The 16,138-nt window shown below is 34.9% G+C and overlaps 1 protein-coding gene across 1 annotated transcript; it reads right to left on the bottom strand.

Moving 5' to 3' along the window:
- Window positions 1-10,584: 10,584 nt before the first annotated feature.
- Window positions 10,585-13,653, bottom strand: LOC116585131 (prostaglandin G/H synthase 2-like). The gene has a single exon (XM_032334441.1). It carries the CDS (start codon window positions 13,555-13,557, stop codon window positions 11,743-11,745), a length of 1,815 nt encoding a protein of 604 aa, XP_032190332.1. The 5' UTR covers window positions 13,558-13,653; the 3' UTR covers window positions 10,585-11,742.
- Window positions 13,654-16,138: the final 2,485 nt, after the last annotated feature.

Raw genomic sequence — 16,138 nt, 5'->3', positions numbered from 1 at the left:
AGATACAAACAGATAAAGATAAAAATGTGTAGTCTAAAAGATATTTGAGAAAATAGAAAGCATATTACATTTCAGAAATTTGTTGTATCCAAATATTTAACCACTCTATTACTTTATCTTTAAGTCCAAAAGTTGTATGTTTGTTAAAAAAGAATTACTGATTTTAAGAGTAGTAAATCCATTATTTGTACCTGGTGATCTTTTTTTTTTTTTTTAATAGTCAAATACACATCTTTACAACTGCAATCATTGTTTCATATGTTTTGTCACTGTTCTGTGTTTGGTAATATTTTATTTATTCTTGTTTTACTTATGATACTGATTTCAAGTATCCAAAATTGCCCCCCACATGATCATTTTGACAAAATAAATACTTGTCTTTTCTTTTATTAAAAAAAATCCAAGAATCTATAAAGGATTTAAATAAGTTGCATCTAACTAAACAAATGCCTTATAACCAGGCAAATAAGTTTTGTTTGAGAAACTGCCTTTCCTGAATTCACAAATATATTCCATTTTAAGCCATCTTACCTGTTCAAATATTTCATTAAATCACCAAACATGGCTCAAACTTTTTATGGAATTCCCCCATTCCCCATGCTACCTTCAAAATGGATTTAGCTATTCTGGCAAAGTAATTCCCAAACAAATGGATGGCCTTGCATTTGTTTCATGGACAGCTGAAAAAGGATTGCCTCCATAAAGCCATCTGGAAAGAGTACAAGTAAGAATATTTGACTTTACAGAAAACACCTTAGCTTAATACCTTTTCTGGAGAATCCTTATGCCAAGCTCATTAACAAAGACAACGCTGCCAAGGTATTTTGGAAGTTTGGTAGTTTAGACAATTTACAATCTCCAGCCCAATTTCTTCATATATATACATATATATATATATATATGTATATATATATATATGTTTTAATGTATCATTGAAAAAATATATTTGAATTTTTCTAATTTATTAGGATAATTAAGAAGAAACAATACAACAGTAGAAGCTGGAAAAAAAAGTTTATCTTTTTTGTATTAATTAACTACTATACACAAATAAAAGCTTGCAGTAAAATGATTGAGTATAACACAAGTAATGAGCACATTAAGTCTAAATTTTTGTCTTGGATGCTGTTATTCTAATTTCATTAGAGTCAATTTTAATCTAAGCCCCATGCATCTTAAAAGGATTTTGGTTGAGACATTATGTTCTGCTTGTTTAGATTTTAATAAAGGAAAATATTTTTCTAATTATAAATTATTTCAGCACATTTCTAAACAATTAATGTTTAACATGATTGTGGCTCCCATGAATTACTATATTCATTGATAATAAAAAGAATATAAACTTGACTGTTGGCATTATTTTCATATACTCTTGAGGATATGAGCCAACAGGAAAAAAGACCAAAGCTATGGGTGTATGAAGCAACTATTTAAACCAATAAGGAAATATGTCATCAGTTTTATTCCCTAGAGGTTGTCCGCACATCTTTTACACAGAATGTAATATCCCTATTTCTGCTTCCAAACTATAAATATGATAGACCAGGGAAAACTTGCTTTCTAATCATACTTATACAGAAAATTTAAAAACATATGTGAAATATTTATTTATTTTTTGTATTGTCAAAAAAAGAAAAGTTTTTAGATTTTAAATTTCATTCCAGTTAGTTAACATACAGTGTTATATTAGTATCAAGTATACAATATAATAATTTAACATTTTCATATATCTGTGTTCATCACAACAAATGCACTCCTTAATCCCCATCACCTGGTCAACCCATCCCCCACCAATGTTCCCTCTAGTAACCATCAGTTTGTGCTCTCTGGTTAAGAATCTGTTTCTTGGTTTGCCTCTCTCTTGTCCTATATGATCATTTGTTTTGTTTCTTAAATTCCACATATGAATGAAATCATATGGTATTTCTCTTCCTCTGATTGACTGACTTCACTCAGCGTAATACTCTAGTTCGATCCACGCCTTTTTTTTTTTTTTTTAATTCATTTGACAGAAACAGCGAGAGAAGGAACACAGCAGTGGGAGTGGGAGAGGGAGAAGCAGGCTTCCCACTGAGCAGGGAGCCAGATGTGGGGGTTGACCAGAGGACCCTGGTATCATGACTTGAACCAAAGGCAGATGCTTAACGACTGAGCCACCCACGTGCCCCAATCCATGTCTCTATAAATGGCAAGATTTCATTATTTTTATGGCTGAAAAATGTTCCATTATATAAATATAACACACACACACACACACGTATATATCTCCCACATCTTTTTTTTTTTTTTTTAAAGATTTTATTTATTTATCAGAGAGAGAGAGGGGGAGAGAGCAAGCACAGGCAGACAGAATGGCAGGCAGAGGCAGCGGGAGAAGCAGGCTCCCTGCTGAGCAAGGAGTCCGATGTGGGACTCCATCCCAGGACGCTGGGATCATGACCTGAGCCGAAGGCAGCTGCTTAACCAACTGAGCCACCCAGGCGTCCCTATCTCCCACATCTTTATCCATTCATCAGTTGATGGACACCTGGGCTGTTTTGATAGCTTAGCTATTGTATATATTGCTGCTATCAACATTGGGGGGGAAATATCCCTAAGGAATAGTAATTTTTGTATTTGTGTAAATATCTAATAGCTCAATTTCTGGACTATCGAATAGTTCTATTTTTAACTTTTTGAGGAACCTCCATACTATTCTCCAGATCAGCTGCACCAATTTGCATTCCTACCAATAGTGCAAGAGGGTTCCCCTTTCTCCACATCCTTACCAAAACCTGTTATTTCTTGTGTGTTGATCTTAGTGGTTCTGATGGGTGTGAGGTGATATCTCATTGTACTTTTGATTTGTATTTCCCTGATGCTGAGTGATGTTGAACATCTTTCATGTGTCCGTTGGCCATCTGTATGTCTTCTTTTGAAACATGTCTTTTCATGTCCTCTGCCCCTTTTTAATGGGATTATTTGGTTTTTGGAGTTTTGAGTGTATAAGTTCTTAATGTATTTTGAATAACAACCCATTATTGGATATGTCATTTGCATATCTTCTTCTCACATTCCGCAGGTTGTCATTCAGTTTTGTTGATTGTTTCCTTCGCTATGCAGAAGCTTTTTATTTTGATGAAGTCCCAATAGTTTATTTTTACTTTTCATTTAAACTATTCTAAAAGTAGAAGAAGAAGGAAAACTTCCAAATTAATTTTATGAAGTAACATTATCTTGAGACCAGATTGATCTGTAGAGAACTACAGACCAATATCCCCAGTGAATATGGATGCAAAAATTCTCAATAAAATACCAGCAAACCAAATCCAACAATACATTAAAAGAACCATTCACCAGGCTCAAGTGGGATTTATTCCTGGCTTGCAAGTGTGGTTCAATATTCACAAATCAACTAACATGATACATCACATATGTAATCTGAATTCTATAAACATTGATGAAAGAAATTGAAGAGGACACAAAGAAAAGGAAAGACATTCCATGCTCATGGATTGGAAGAACAAATATTGTTAAAATGTCTATATTACCTATATCAATGTATAGATTTAAAGCAATCCCTATTAAATACCAACAATATTTTTCACAGATCTAGGACAAACAATCCTAAAATTTGTCTGGAAGAACAAAAGACCATGAATAGCTGAAGCAACCTTGAGACAGAAAAGCAAAGCTGGGGGAACCACAGTTCTGGACTTCAAGTTATATTACAAAGCTCTGGTGTTTCAAACAGTGCAGTACTGGTACAAAAATAGACATATAAAGCAATGTAACAGACAGAAAACCCAAAAATGAATCAATTAATGGTCAATTAATCTTCAACAAAGCAGGAATGAATATCCAATGGGAAAAGCATATTCTCCTCAACAAATGGTTTTGGGAAAACTTGACAGCAACATACAAAAGAATGAAACTGAACATCTTTATTAAACCATACAAAAAAAAAAAATCAGAATAGATTGAAAGACCTAAATGTGAGATCTGACACCATAAAAATCCTAAAGGAGAACATAAGCAGTAACTTCTTTGACATTAGCCATTGCAACTTCTTTCTAGATATGTCTCCTGAGGCAAGGGAAACACACGTGTGATTTTAAATATTAAATATTTTGTCTGTATTGTTGATGTTCCTATCTTGTATTTCACCTTTGTTTGAAATTGAAATTTGCTAATGAATTTTCTTATGTGTGCACTTGCATTTGCCTCTGTGTTTATACACTGTTTACTTTAGTTTTCAGTTGACCCTTATTTTAGTGCATCTGTATTGACATAATTTTAGATTTATTTTATATTTACACAATTTTAATATTTTATAAAATAATGTATCATGTAGAATTATATAATATAATATATTTTTATTAATAAAAGCTGTTTACTAGCCAAAACACTGTTATTTATTTATTATTTAAAAAGATTTTATTTGTTTGAGAGAAAGAGAGAAAGCAAGCATGGTCAGGGGGGGCAGGGAAGGGGCAGAGGGAGAGGGAGAAAAGCAGGCTCCCCACTGAGTGTGGAGCCCTACACAGGGCTTGATCCCAGGACTCAGAGACATGACCTGAGCAAAGGGCAGATGCTTAACCAACCAAGCCATACAGGCACCCCCAAATCATTGTTATTTATGTGCATGATTTCATTTAACCCAATAAACTCATTCACAGGGTAAAATTTTACAATCAAAAGTAGAAGTTCTGAGAGGTTTTTTTTGTTTGTTTTGTTTTATTTTTTTTTTCCATTTTCTTTCCCCTACATCTAAACAGTAAGTGTTGAAGATGGAGTTCAAGCACAAGGCATTATACCTAAGTAAATTAATTAAACTTCATTAAAAAATTCCATTTCCTATTATATCTTAAAATAGCTAAGAATGCAATAGTAAGAGTATCAAGTTGACTGGGAATCTTCACCAGTATATGACATGGAAAAGATTTATTTCAAAACAAAACAAAACAAACAAAAGATTTATTTCAATATTTTCTTGATTTCTACCTTCTCTAAGAGAGGTGTTACACACACACAGAGATATACAGTTTTCATATTCAAATTAGATTTGGAAAATCCTAATACATCTTTAAGATTCACAATGCAAATAAGCATTTTAAAAGATTGTTAGGAGATAATTCTCCATGGGATATTGAATTTCTGAATGTTTTGTGGAGGGAGGCATAGAACGTCTCTTAATCTGACTATCTTTTCAAGTATATTTGTATAGGGAGCAGCCTTGGAAGATCGGAGCAGAGGAAAAGAATGCTTACTGCCTAATATAACAAATCCAAGTCTTCTAAATTTAGGCTTCCTTTGTTGTAACGCAGCCTACTGCATGTGCTAGGTTCCTCTGGGCCAGTTCGCATGGCCTCTATGGGACACAAGCACCAGGGGACCTGAAGCAAATATGCTGATGTTCATGCTCCTGCTGGGCCATGAGTAACAAGAGTCATTTGTCTCTGACCCAGGAGTCTGATGACTTCAGCGAGTGCCTATGAAATTAGCAGGCTAACTTGCAAGCTTATAAGTAAGATAAAAGCCCAGACCCTCACAATCTTGAAAATGCTCTGACACGTTCTTCAACTATAATGATTTACATTATTTAAATAAGCATTTCCAAATATCTTTAACCATGAAATATTTTTTTAAAAGATTTATTTATTTTGGGGAGAGCACATGAGCAGAGGGGGCAGAGAGAAAGGGAGACTAGGTGACTCCCTGCTGAACAGGGAGCCTGACCAGCATAGGGCTCTATCCCAGGACCCAAGTTCATGACCTGAGCCAAAACCAGGAGTCGGTCGCTTAACCGACTGAACCACTCAGGTGTGCTGCAACCATGAAAATATTTTTAACCTGTACCTGTAAAAATATTTTTAACCTGTACTTTAATTCATATTCCACAAACTCAACAATGAACATGGAGACTGTCTTTCCAACACAGTTAAATTGTATACTTTTTGACTGAGTGATTTTTCAAAATGACATTGGTTTGATGAAGTTCTCATATAAATGTATTAAGATTTCTGTTGTTTTCACTAAATTCAGGTTTTCTGTTATTATATGGTATAAGAATCTTCCAGTATATGTCTCATCTATAGTTGACAGTTTCAGTTTAGCTAACCATTTATCATAAAAATATATATAGAGGGCACCTGGATGGCTCAGTGGGTTAAGCCTCTGCCTTTGGCTCAGGTCATGATCCCAGGGTCCTGGGATCGAGTCCCACATCAAGATCTCTGCTCATCCAGGAGCCTGCTTTCCCCCTTCTCTCTGCCTGCCTCTCTGCCTACTTGTGATCTCTGTCTGTCAAATAAATAAAGTCTTTATATGTGTATATATATACACACACACATATATATGAATACACACACACACACACACACACACATATATATATATATATATGTTTATTCCCATTTCCCCATTTCTGATTACTGGCAGTGTTGTCATGGAAATATAGGCTGAGAGATATATTTAGAAGGTGAAATAATAGGTAAGAAAAACATGTAGTTACCTTGAAGGAAGCAGAGGAATGACTCAAATGAAAGTGCTACTTGATGGTACTTCATACACTAAATTCAGGTTTGGAATTTTTACAAGGAATGTGTTTCACCGAAAAATACAATGACTTTGGGGTGCTTGGGTGGTTCAGTGGATTAAGCCTCTGCCTTTGGCTCAGGTCATGATCTCAGGGTCCCGGGATTGAGCCCCACATCGGGCTCTCTGCTCAGCAGGGAGTCTGCTTCCTCCTCTCTCTCTGCCTACTTTCAATCTCTCTGTCAAATAAATGAAATCTTAAAAAAAAAAAAGAGAAATGCAATGACTTTTCCTTGTGAGATAATATATATTAAGTATTATGATTTTTCTTAGAGATCCTATTCAATTTATAAATGCCAATAATATCCAGAGTTTATAAGTTATATGTACAACAGAAAGACATGACCAAAAATCAATAATAAAGTGTTTTGCCACCAACCTCTGTTCATTACATTTTCTTAATTATTACTGTGAGACTATTCCTATCATATGAGGTAAATACTTTTGTCAGGTAAAATAAAACAAAACGAAAGAAGTTGGCAGGAACTCTTTTTAAATTAGGGGCTTCTCTGAAAATGTGACAGTTTCTCTGGCGGTAAAGCTATGACAACGATGTGAAAAGATGTAATCATTTTGGTTTTGAAATTGCCTGTCACTCACTACTCCAATGCCTTATTAGCAAAACTTTGATTCTTCTCTAACTTTTAATGTCCTAAGATATGATAGTCTTCTTTTCTAACATTTTAAAACCACAAATTAAAAGGAAATACATTGACAATTTGTATTAAAAAAACTTTTTTCAAAAAGTTTTTCCTTTAAAATGGTGTTAGTTCTTAGTGAACATGAACACTGTCCTTGTTCCCCAAGCCCACTCTATTTCACAATTTTCTGGATTTCAGCAATACTTCCCAGTCCACCTAATTCCCACCACCAACTGGGAACTGAATGCTCTGCATTTAGAAGGGGAGTCAACTAACAGATTGCAAGTTTAACTGCACTCTTCATCTAATGGGCTATTGTGAGTGGACTTTTCTTCAAATATTTTCCTAAATATGTTTGTGATTATAAGAACAATATATATGCACATAAATTTACAAAGTAAAGAAATTAGGGAGTCTCTGGGTGGTTCCGTTGGTTAAGCTTGTGCTTCTGCTCAGGTCATGATCTCAGGGTCCTGGGATGGAGCCTCTTGTCCTCGGAGCTCAGTAGGGTGTCTGCTTCTCCTTCCCTTCTCCCTCTGCTCTTCCCTCCTGCTTGTGCACTCCCTTTCTCTCAAATAGATAAATAAATAAGATCTTTAAAAAATAAAGAAATTAACGAATAAATGGTGGCTGTTAATATTTAGTATAAATACATAAGCAATTAACTAGGAAAATTATGGAAATGTTAGTTTTGTTTTGATGTTTGAGAAATTCATTTGTTTGAGAAATTCATTTCTCAAAATTCTAATATCTGATGTATATGAGCCCTTTATGGGTTGGACATTCCTTTACCTGTAAGCTTTTTGTTACTGCTGAGTAAAAACAAAAACAAAAACAAAACACATTTTTAATGTTTGCATGATTTTGAATAAGATTGGATATTGTTCATCTGTTATTGGCATTTATAGTTATTTTATTGTATTTGAATAGACTATTAATATCTTATACACATTTTAAGGAAAATTTGCATTTGTTGATATGTAAGAACTTACACAGCAGTGCAGCTAAACCTATGCCTGTCATATTTATTGCAAAAATTGTTTTCAGTTTGTGATTTGTCTTTTTTTGATAGTTTATAAGTCTTTATGCACATATATCAGTGATATTCTTTAAAACTTCTCTCACTAATTTACACTTAGAAAATACTCTAAACTAAAAGCATTTGATAGCATTTTGATAGCATTTTTGTGCTATCCATACTCAGCATTTTATGCAGAATTTAGCTCCTAGAAATTTTCTCAATTCGCATATGAACAGACATGAAGAGTAACTTGAGACAGGTCATTTTATTTTATTTTATTTTATTTTTTAAAGATTTTATTTATTCATTCGACAGACAGAGATCACAAGTAGGCAGAGAGGCAGGCAGAGAGAGAGAGAGGGAAGCAGGCTCCCTGCTGAGCAGAGAGCCCGATGCGGGGCTCGATCCCAGGAAGCTGGAATCATAACCTGAGCCGAAGGCAGAGGCTTTAACCCACTGAGCCACCTAGGCGCACCCAAGACAGGTCATTTTAGACATCCTCATGTTTTACTTATGAAATGTCTATAAACAAACCCCTTTGTTTACTTACAGAGAAATAAAAATGACTTTTTTCTTTTCTTTTTTTTTTTTCTGGTTAAATTTTACAAAGTTTCAACTGTCTCAATCTTTGATTTCCTTCATTTTTTTTCATCAGAGTAGTCATTCCACAACTTACATATAGAATTATTTGGTATTTTTTTCACCATCCTCCAGCAAGCACTGAATATTATAAAGATATTTGCATTTTGTTACTGCTGAGTAAAAACAAAAACAAAAACAAAACACATTTTTAATGTTTGCATGATTTTGAATAAGATTGGATATTGTTCATCTGTTATTGGCATTTATAGTTATTTTATTGTATTTGAATAGACTATTAATATCTTATACACATTTTAAGGAAAATTTGCATTTGTTGATATGTAAGAACTTACACAGCAGTGCAGCTAAACCTATGCCTATCATATTTATTGCAAAAATTGTTTTCAGTTTGTGATTTGTCTTTTTTTGATAGTTTATAAGTCTTTATGCACATATATCAGTGATATTCTTTAAAACTTCTCTCACTAATTTACACTTAGAAAATACTCTAAACTAAAAGCACCTAGATAAAAAGAGAAAATTTAAGATAGAATCAAGTTCATTCCTAGTCTTTCACTTCCATTTTTCAGTTTCAACAAGGAGACCATTCTAAGGCTCTTGGTGTATATTCTTTCTTTCTTTTTTTTTTTTTTTTTCCTGTGTGTTCCTATGGTGTATGTACATATATAGGTATAGATTTGTTTGTATGTATTTTTATTTTACATAAATGGAATTATTCTGTAAGCCTCAGTTTATGTCTCTTTCTAGTTACATAGCACTCTACATTTATTTTTACCATGATTAGGTTGATTTGGACTTCTCTACAGTCTCAATGCTTGTAACATGTTTTATTCATCCGTTTTCTCAGACAAGGTCACATGGATTACCTTCCAAACTCCAGTACCTCAAACAGTGTGTGTGAACAACCATTATATATGTCCCTAAAAATTTGTGTGGAAATTTCCCTGACATATATAACCACCAGAAGGAAATCAGAAACGATGGGTACAGTATTTTTTTTTTTTATGGAAACAGTCAAAATTTATTTTAGAAGGGATTTTTTCCATTCTTAAATAGTATAAAAATAAACAGGCATTTGTTTCGACACTTACATATGTAAATTTAAATACACATTTGTCTGAGGCACCAAACCTTTCATATTACATTCCAAATTCCCAGGTTCAGTCAGCAGGATGATGTTAAGGTTTTTTGTTTTTTTTTTAATCAGTGAAGTCAAAAGCTTTTTATATGAGCCCTTCTAATATTGACTATTTCTTACTTAACTATAAACTTTTTAAACATTGGGGTGCCTGGGTGGCTCAGTGGGTTAAGCCGCTGCCTTCGGCTCAGGTCATGACCTCAGGGTCCTGGGATCAAGTCCCGCATTGGGCTTTCTGCTCAGCTGGGAGCCTGCTTCCTCCTCTCTCTCTCTCTCTGCCTGCCTCTCTGCCTACTTGTGATCTCTCTCTCTGTCAAATAAAAAAAAAAACAAAAAAAAACAAAAAAAAAACTTTTTAAACATAAAATCTTAAAAATTCCCCTGAGTTATTTCCTTTAATGAAATTTCATTTTCTTCTACCTAAAAGACATGTTTTTTCTTTTACAAATACTGATGTTATCTGTAATCAGTGCTTGATTTAAAAATATTAAAACCAAAAAAATATTAAAACCCATAGTGCCCTGCACATGTCCCCTCAATAAGCTATAGCTGAATGAATTAATGAAGGATCCATAGGTCCTTCAAAAATGTATAAGAGATCAGTCTTATAGTATATCCAGACTAATGAGACACAGTGGTCTCTCTGGGCTGGTATATAGATAAATCTTCTATATATCAATTTCAACTTTCTGTATTTCAGTATACCAGACTTGGGTTCCCGAAAATTTATTCAAAAATCTTAATAATTTATCTTATAGTTTATATATTAATTCAGAGTTAATCTCAAAGATCTACTGATTCTCACACAATGCAAAAGAAAAAAAATCAATGATTTCAGCTTAAACCTAGTTTATAATGTCCTAAAAAAACATAAATAATAATACTCAATAAATTAAGTAGTATACAGTACCAGCAAATGTCAGCTGACAATGAGATGTGGAAAAGAAACATTATCTTCCCAGAAACTATTCAGGATTTGTTTGGTTTTGCTTTTAAATAGGAAAGGACATTCATTAGAACAGAAATATAACTTTCTTCCATCAACAACTCTCTACAGTTCTTTGTAAGGCCATTAGTCTCATTGTAGGCTTCTTCTGCTTCACAGAGTTTGAAGTGATAAAGTTCTCTGCCTTTCATATAAAATGCCTCTGTGTAGAGGCCTTTAAGGGCTGTGTGTTGTTTTGTTTTTTATTTTTCATTCCTCTTAAGAGGAGCTAACTTACTAGTAGTCCTGAGCTGAGGTTTTCTGAAAACTTCTGCAAGTTCAGATAAGAAAGTACAGAGTCCAAACAAAGAAAGATGTACTCAGATCTTTAAAACCAAGAAAACAAAAAAGTAAACTGATCAGAAGAGAGTTTCTCCCAGCACGGTGGCTAACAGAAGAAAAGAAACAGTGTGCAGGCAGTTGCTTCTAATGCTTCCTGGAAGATACACTAGAAATCCCGACAGTGCGGAAAAACAATTGCAGCATTTTGCCATCTTGGAACAGAGTTTAAATGTCTGAACACCTTTGCTTTTGTTCTTATTATAAATATAAACTGAAATTCAAGTAAAAGGATGTCAAGCTCACTTACAAAACAATGACAACTGTTTTCCCCTTTAACCTGAAGACATCTTTAAAGTAGTGACATGAAAATTTCACAAGTATGACCCCTTTCTCCTTAACAGAAGATGTTAAGTAATATAGGAGTTTAACATAAATATTAAATAATTAAGTTAAAAGAAATCGTCCATATAAATAAATAAATATGATTAACAGGCTTCTACAGTTCGGTGGACCGTTCTTTTAGCAGGACTGTGGGACTGATGTCATCTAGTCCGGAGTGTGAAGAGCTTGCATTAATAGTGACTGTTTTGGTGAGCTGGGGGTCTTGAACACTGAATGCAGTAAAAGGACAGCCCTTCACGTTATTGCAGATTAGAGACTGAATGGAGGCAGTGTTGATGATTTTAAAGCCTACTTCTCCACCGAAAGTACTAGGCTTCCAGTAGTCAGGCGAACAGATGGGATTACCCATAAGTCCTTTCAAGGAGAATGGTGCTCCCATTTCTACCATGGTCTCACCAAAGATGGCATCTGGACGAGGCTTTTCTACCAGGAGGGCTGGATACAGCTCCATGACATCAATATCTCCATAAAGGGCCTCTAACCCCGCAGCCATTTCCTTCTCTCCTGTAAGTTCCTCGAAAGACGCGTAGGGCTTCAGCCGAAAGCGTTTGCGGTACTCATTCAGAGACTGGTACTTCATCTGTCTGCTCTGGTCAATTGAGGCCTTTGCTACTTGTTGTACTGCAGCTGGAACATTCCTACCACCCGCAACCCTGCCAGCAATTTGCCTGCTGAAGGATTCCACAAACTGGGTAAGCCCATGTTCCAGCAGTATAGAGTTGCTGTAGACAAACTGCTGGAAATTGTACTCCTGGTCATCTATTTGCAAGGTGTCAGGCAGAAGGGGTTGCCAGTGGTAGAGCGTGTTAAACTCAGCAGCAATACGGTTTTGGTACTGGAATTGTTGGTTGAAAAGCAGCTCTAGGTCAAACTTCAGCTTGAAGTGATAGCCACTCAAGTGCTGTACATAGTCTTCAATCACAATCTTAATGGTTTCTCCTATCAATATGAGCCGGCTCGTCTGGAACAGACGCTCATCATCCCACTCTGGGTGCTCCTGTTTCAGCACATCACACACTCTGTTATGTTCCCGCAGCCAGATCGTGGCATACATCATCAGACCAGGCACCAGCCCGAAGACTTCCTGGCCCACAGCAAACCGCAGGTGTTCAGGAACATGGGGTGGGTAGATCATCTCCACCTGAGTATCTTTGACTGTGGGAGGATACACCTCTCCATCAATTACCTGGTATTTCATTTTTCCATCCTTGAAGAGGCGCAATTTATGTTGTCTATCCAAAGTTTCCCCATAAACATGGTTTAAGTCCACCCCATGGCCCAGTCCTTTGGTGAAACCTGGCCCTCGCTTATGATCTGTCTTGAAAAATTGATGGGTGAAGTGCTGGGCAAAGAATGCAAACATCATATTTGTGCCCTGGGGATCAGGAATGAACTTTCTTCTTAGAAGAAATTTTTCCACAATCTCTTTAGAATCAGGAAGCTCTTTCTTGCCTTTCACACCCATGGGTGTTGGACAGTCATCCGCCACAGGGGGAAGAGCTCTGGTATAGTAGGAGAGATTAGAAAAGGCTTCCCAGCTTTTATAGCCATAGTCCACATTGTAAGTTGGTGGACTCTCAATGAAATGTGACCTGGATGTCAACACGTATCTCATAATTACATTTCGCAGGAAGGGAATGTTATTGACAATGTTCCAGACTGCCTTGAAGTGGGTAAGTATGTAGTGCACTGTATTCGGAGTGGGTTTCAGGAGTAATTTTACTCTTGTCAGAAATTCAGGTGTTGAACAGTTTTCACCATAGAATCCTGTTCGAGAGCAGTCACACATATACTGGTCAAATCCTATACTCATACATACACCTTGGTTTTCACATGGGTTGGAACAGCAAGGGTTCACTGCACCGCAGAGCGCCAGGGCGGCGCAGAGCAGCAGGGCGCCGGCAAGCATCGAGGCGGCAGCGGGCGGAGCGCGGGCAGGCGGAGGCGTTGCGGTACTTGGGCTCCCGGCTGCAGAGCGGGAGCAGGCGCTGGGCGAAGTCACCGGTGAAATGCTGACACTTGCTGCAAGTTGACAACTCCAATTTTATTCTAATTTGACTGCATATTGCTAGATTCCTCTCCAGAATGGATATACCAATGAGCACTTCCTTTAGTGTATAAAGGTCTCCTACCACCTGCCTATACTTGCATTATTAGATGTCTTATTTTTGCCAAATTTCTGGGACCAAAGTTATGTTTCATTTTTGTTTACATTTGCATTTCTGTAATTTTAACGATTTTGACCATTTCTTTCTGCAGTTATTTGCCTTTCGTTATCACTGTCAATGTCTGTTCGTACTTCTGCCCGTTTGGTCACTGGCAGTTCTCCAGATCCATTTTGTTGCTGTGTAAACTTTTAAGAGTTTCTTAACTTCTTTGTTAGTTATAAATATTGCAAACATTGTTTCTAATTTTTCTTTTTTATTTGTATTTTTCAATATTTACTAAAGATCAAGATTCTTAATTTTGCTTCCGTTTTATTCATCAGTTTTTTTTTTTTTTTTTGCTTTTGCTTTTGATTTGACGTTTAGTACAGTCTTTTCATTACCTAGTTCACTAAGAATATTTCTTTAAAAAGGTAAGGAACTTTAACAGAGATTTCTGTCTTTTTTTTTTCTTCCATACTTACTGATGTAATAAAAACATTTTTCTTTATGGCCAATTGATTTAGTAGTAAATTTAGTAAGTTACTTTGATCCATGTACAACATATTCAAGGATCTTTGTATTTCTGAGATAAGGTATTTGATTATGAAATATCACTGGTTTGACTTATTAGCTAATATTTGATTTATCTCTGAGTGATATAAATTTACAATTTTCTTGAATTTTCCTTATCCAGATTTCAAATACAATAGTATAACTTTATGAAATGAGCTGGAATTTTTATTCTAATTCTGGTAATGATTGTGTGTTTTTATTTGTTTGTTTTGCTTTGTTTTGGTTTTTTGGTTAAAAATTGCTTAAAACGCTTTATTGAACTTAATATGGCAATTTCACATGCAAATATTTAATTGTCCTGGAATTTATTTTGTAATATATTGAGATAAACTTGTGTTCAGATAGCCAAATTTTATACTAATACTTTGGAGGGAATGTGTGACTTTCTGTTCATGAGTAACTTCTGTTTAATCATTTACTGAGATTTTAAATATGCTAGAAATGAATTCAGGTGTGTTTAGATAGTTTCATTAAATTTTCTATTGATTCTTAAACCAGTGTTGCAATTATTTTCAAAAATATTGTATGTATACTTTAACTTTTCTTGCATTTCTAAAATACTTTCAATTGTTTTCAAATTATAAAACAAAAGCTTTGATAAACGTGTTTTCCACTCAGTTGTTATTTCAAAATTATTTAAAAATTATTCCACTAGCACGAGACATAGAATGCAAATTTTGAGACCTGTTTTTATTAAACTTAACAGAGATTAAGTAATGTTCTGTAAAAAAGAATCCTTTCCGCTATCCTAATTAAACTTCCAGAAGCATTTTAGTTTTTTAAGTTGACAATATTATCCTTCTTAGAAAATTTTCTCTTCTTGGATCGTGTGACACTATTATCTCCTGATTTTTCTCTTGTTTCACAGATAACCTCCCAACTTTTTCTAGGTTTCTTTCTTTGCTCGTCCTTTTATATCTACATCTAAAGCTCTATTGTTCCTCTATAGAGGTCAGTCCTTCTTCGCACACTACACTGTCTCCTTCAGTCATCATATCTAATCATATTCCATCAACAAAATAGGACTATTATATTAAAATGTGTATCACCAGTTCAGAACACTCTTCTAACTTCCAAGTATCTGACCTGACATACCTTGTGAGATGTTTCATATGAAATTCAAAGTCTTGTCCAAAACAGATATCGTAATCTCCTACCAGCGACAGAATAACACAATACAAATATCCTCCTCCATTTCCAGTAAGGAGGGAGGGAAGATTCCTATGTGAGCCCAGTATCAAAACCATCTACTAATTCATAGCAGAATGTTATCAATGCCTTCAATGATCCTTCTCTTTTCCTCAAGTACCAACACTCAATATCCTTTGCATTCCAAGTATTATTAATCTTGAAACACATTTAATATGACCTTATTTTTTCATAGCTACTCTAATACCTCAGAATCTTTACCGTCCTTTATGCCTGGACAACTATGATAACTCTTCTAAGAGTTTTTCCCATACATATTTCTGGTTTCACTATTCTTCATACCACTGAGAAAATATATTGAGAATGTAAATATTATTATTTTACTCCAATGCTTGAAACGCTGTTCTATAGTTTTTGTGTGTATGCAAGTGAGTGTTTTATTATATGTCCATTTGAAAATGTTCATCATAACTTATTATTTGCCAACAGGGGTTATATTAACTTTCCTTGTTTTTTATACAATATTTGTCAAATATTCTAATTTTTAAAAATTTAATAGATAAAGAATAAGATACAGTATCCGCTTAGATCCCTGGATCTAGTAATCATACATTCTGTGCG

The sequence above is a fragment of the Mustela erminea genome, chromosome 2 (genome assembly GCF_009829155.1).
Source record: "Mustela erminea isolate mMusErm1 chromosome 2, mMusErm1.Pri, whole genome shotgun sequence".
Lineage (NCBI taxonomy): Eukaryota > Metazoa > Chordata > Mammalia > Carnivora > Mustelidae > Mustela > Mustela erminea.
This window is presented reverse-complemented; position numbering and strand designations above follow the sequence as displayed.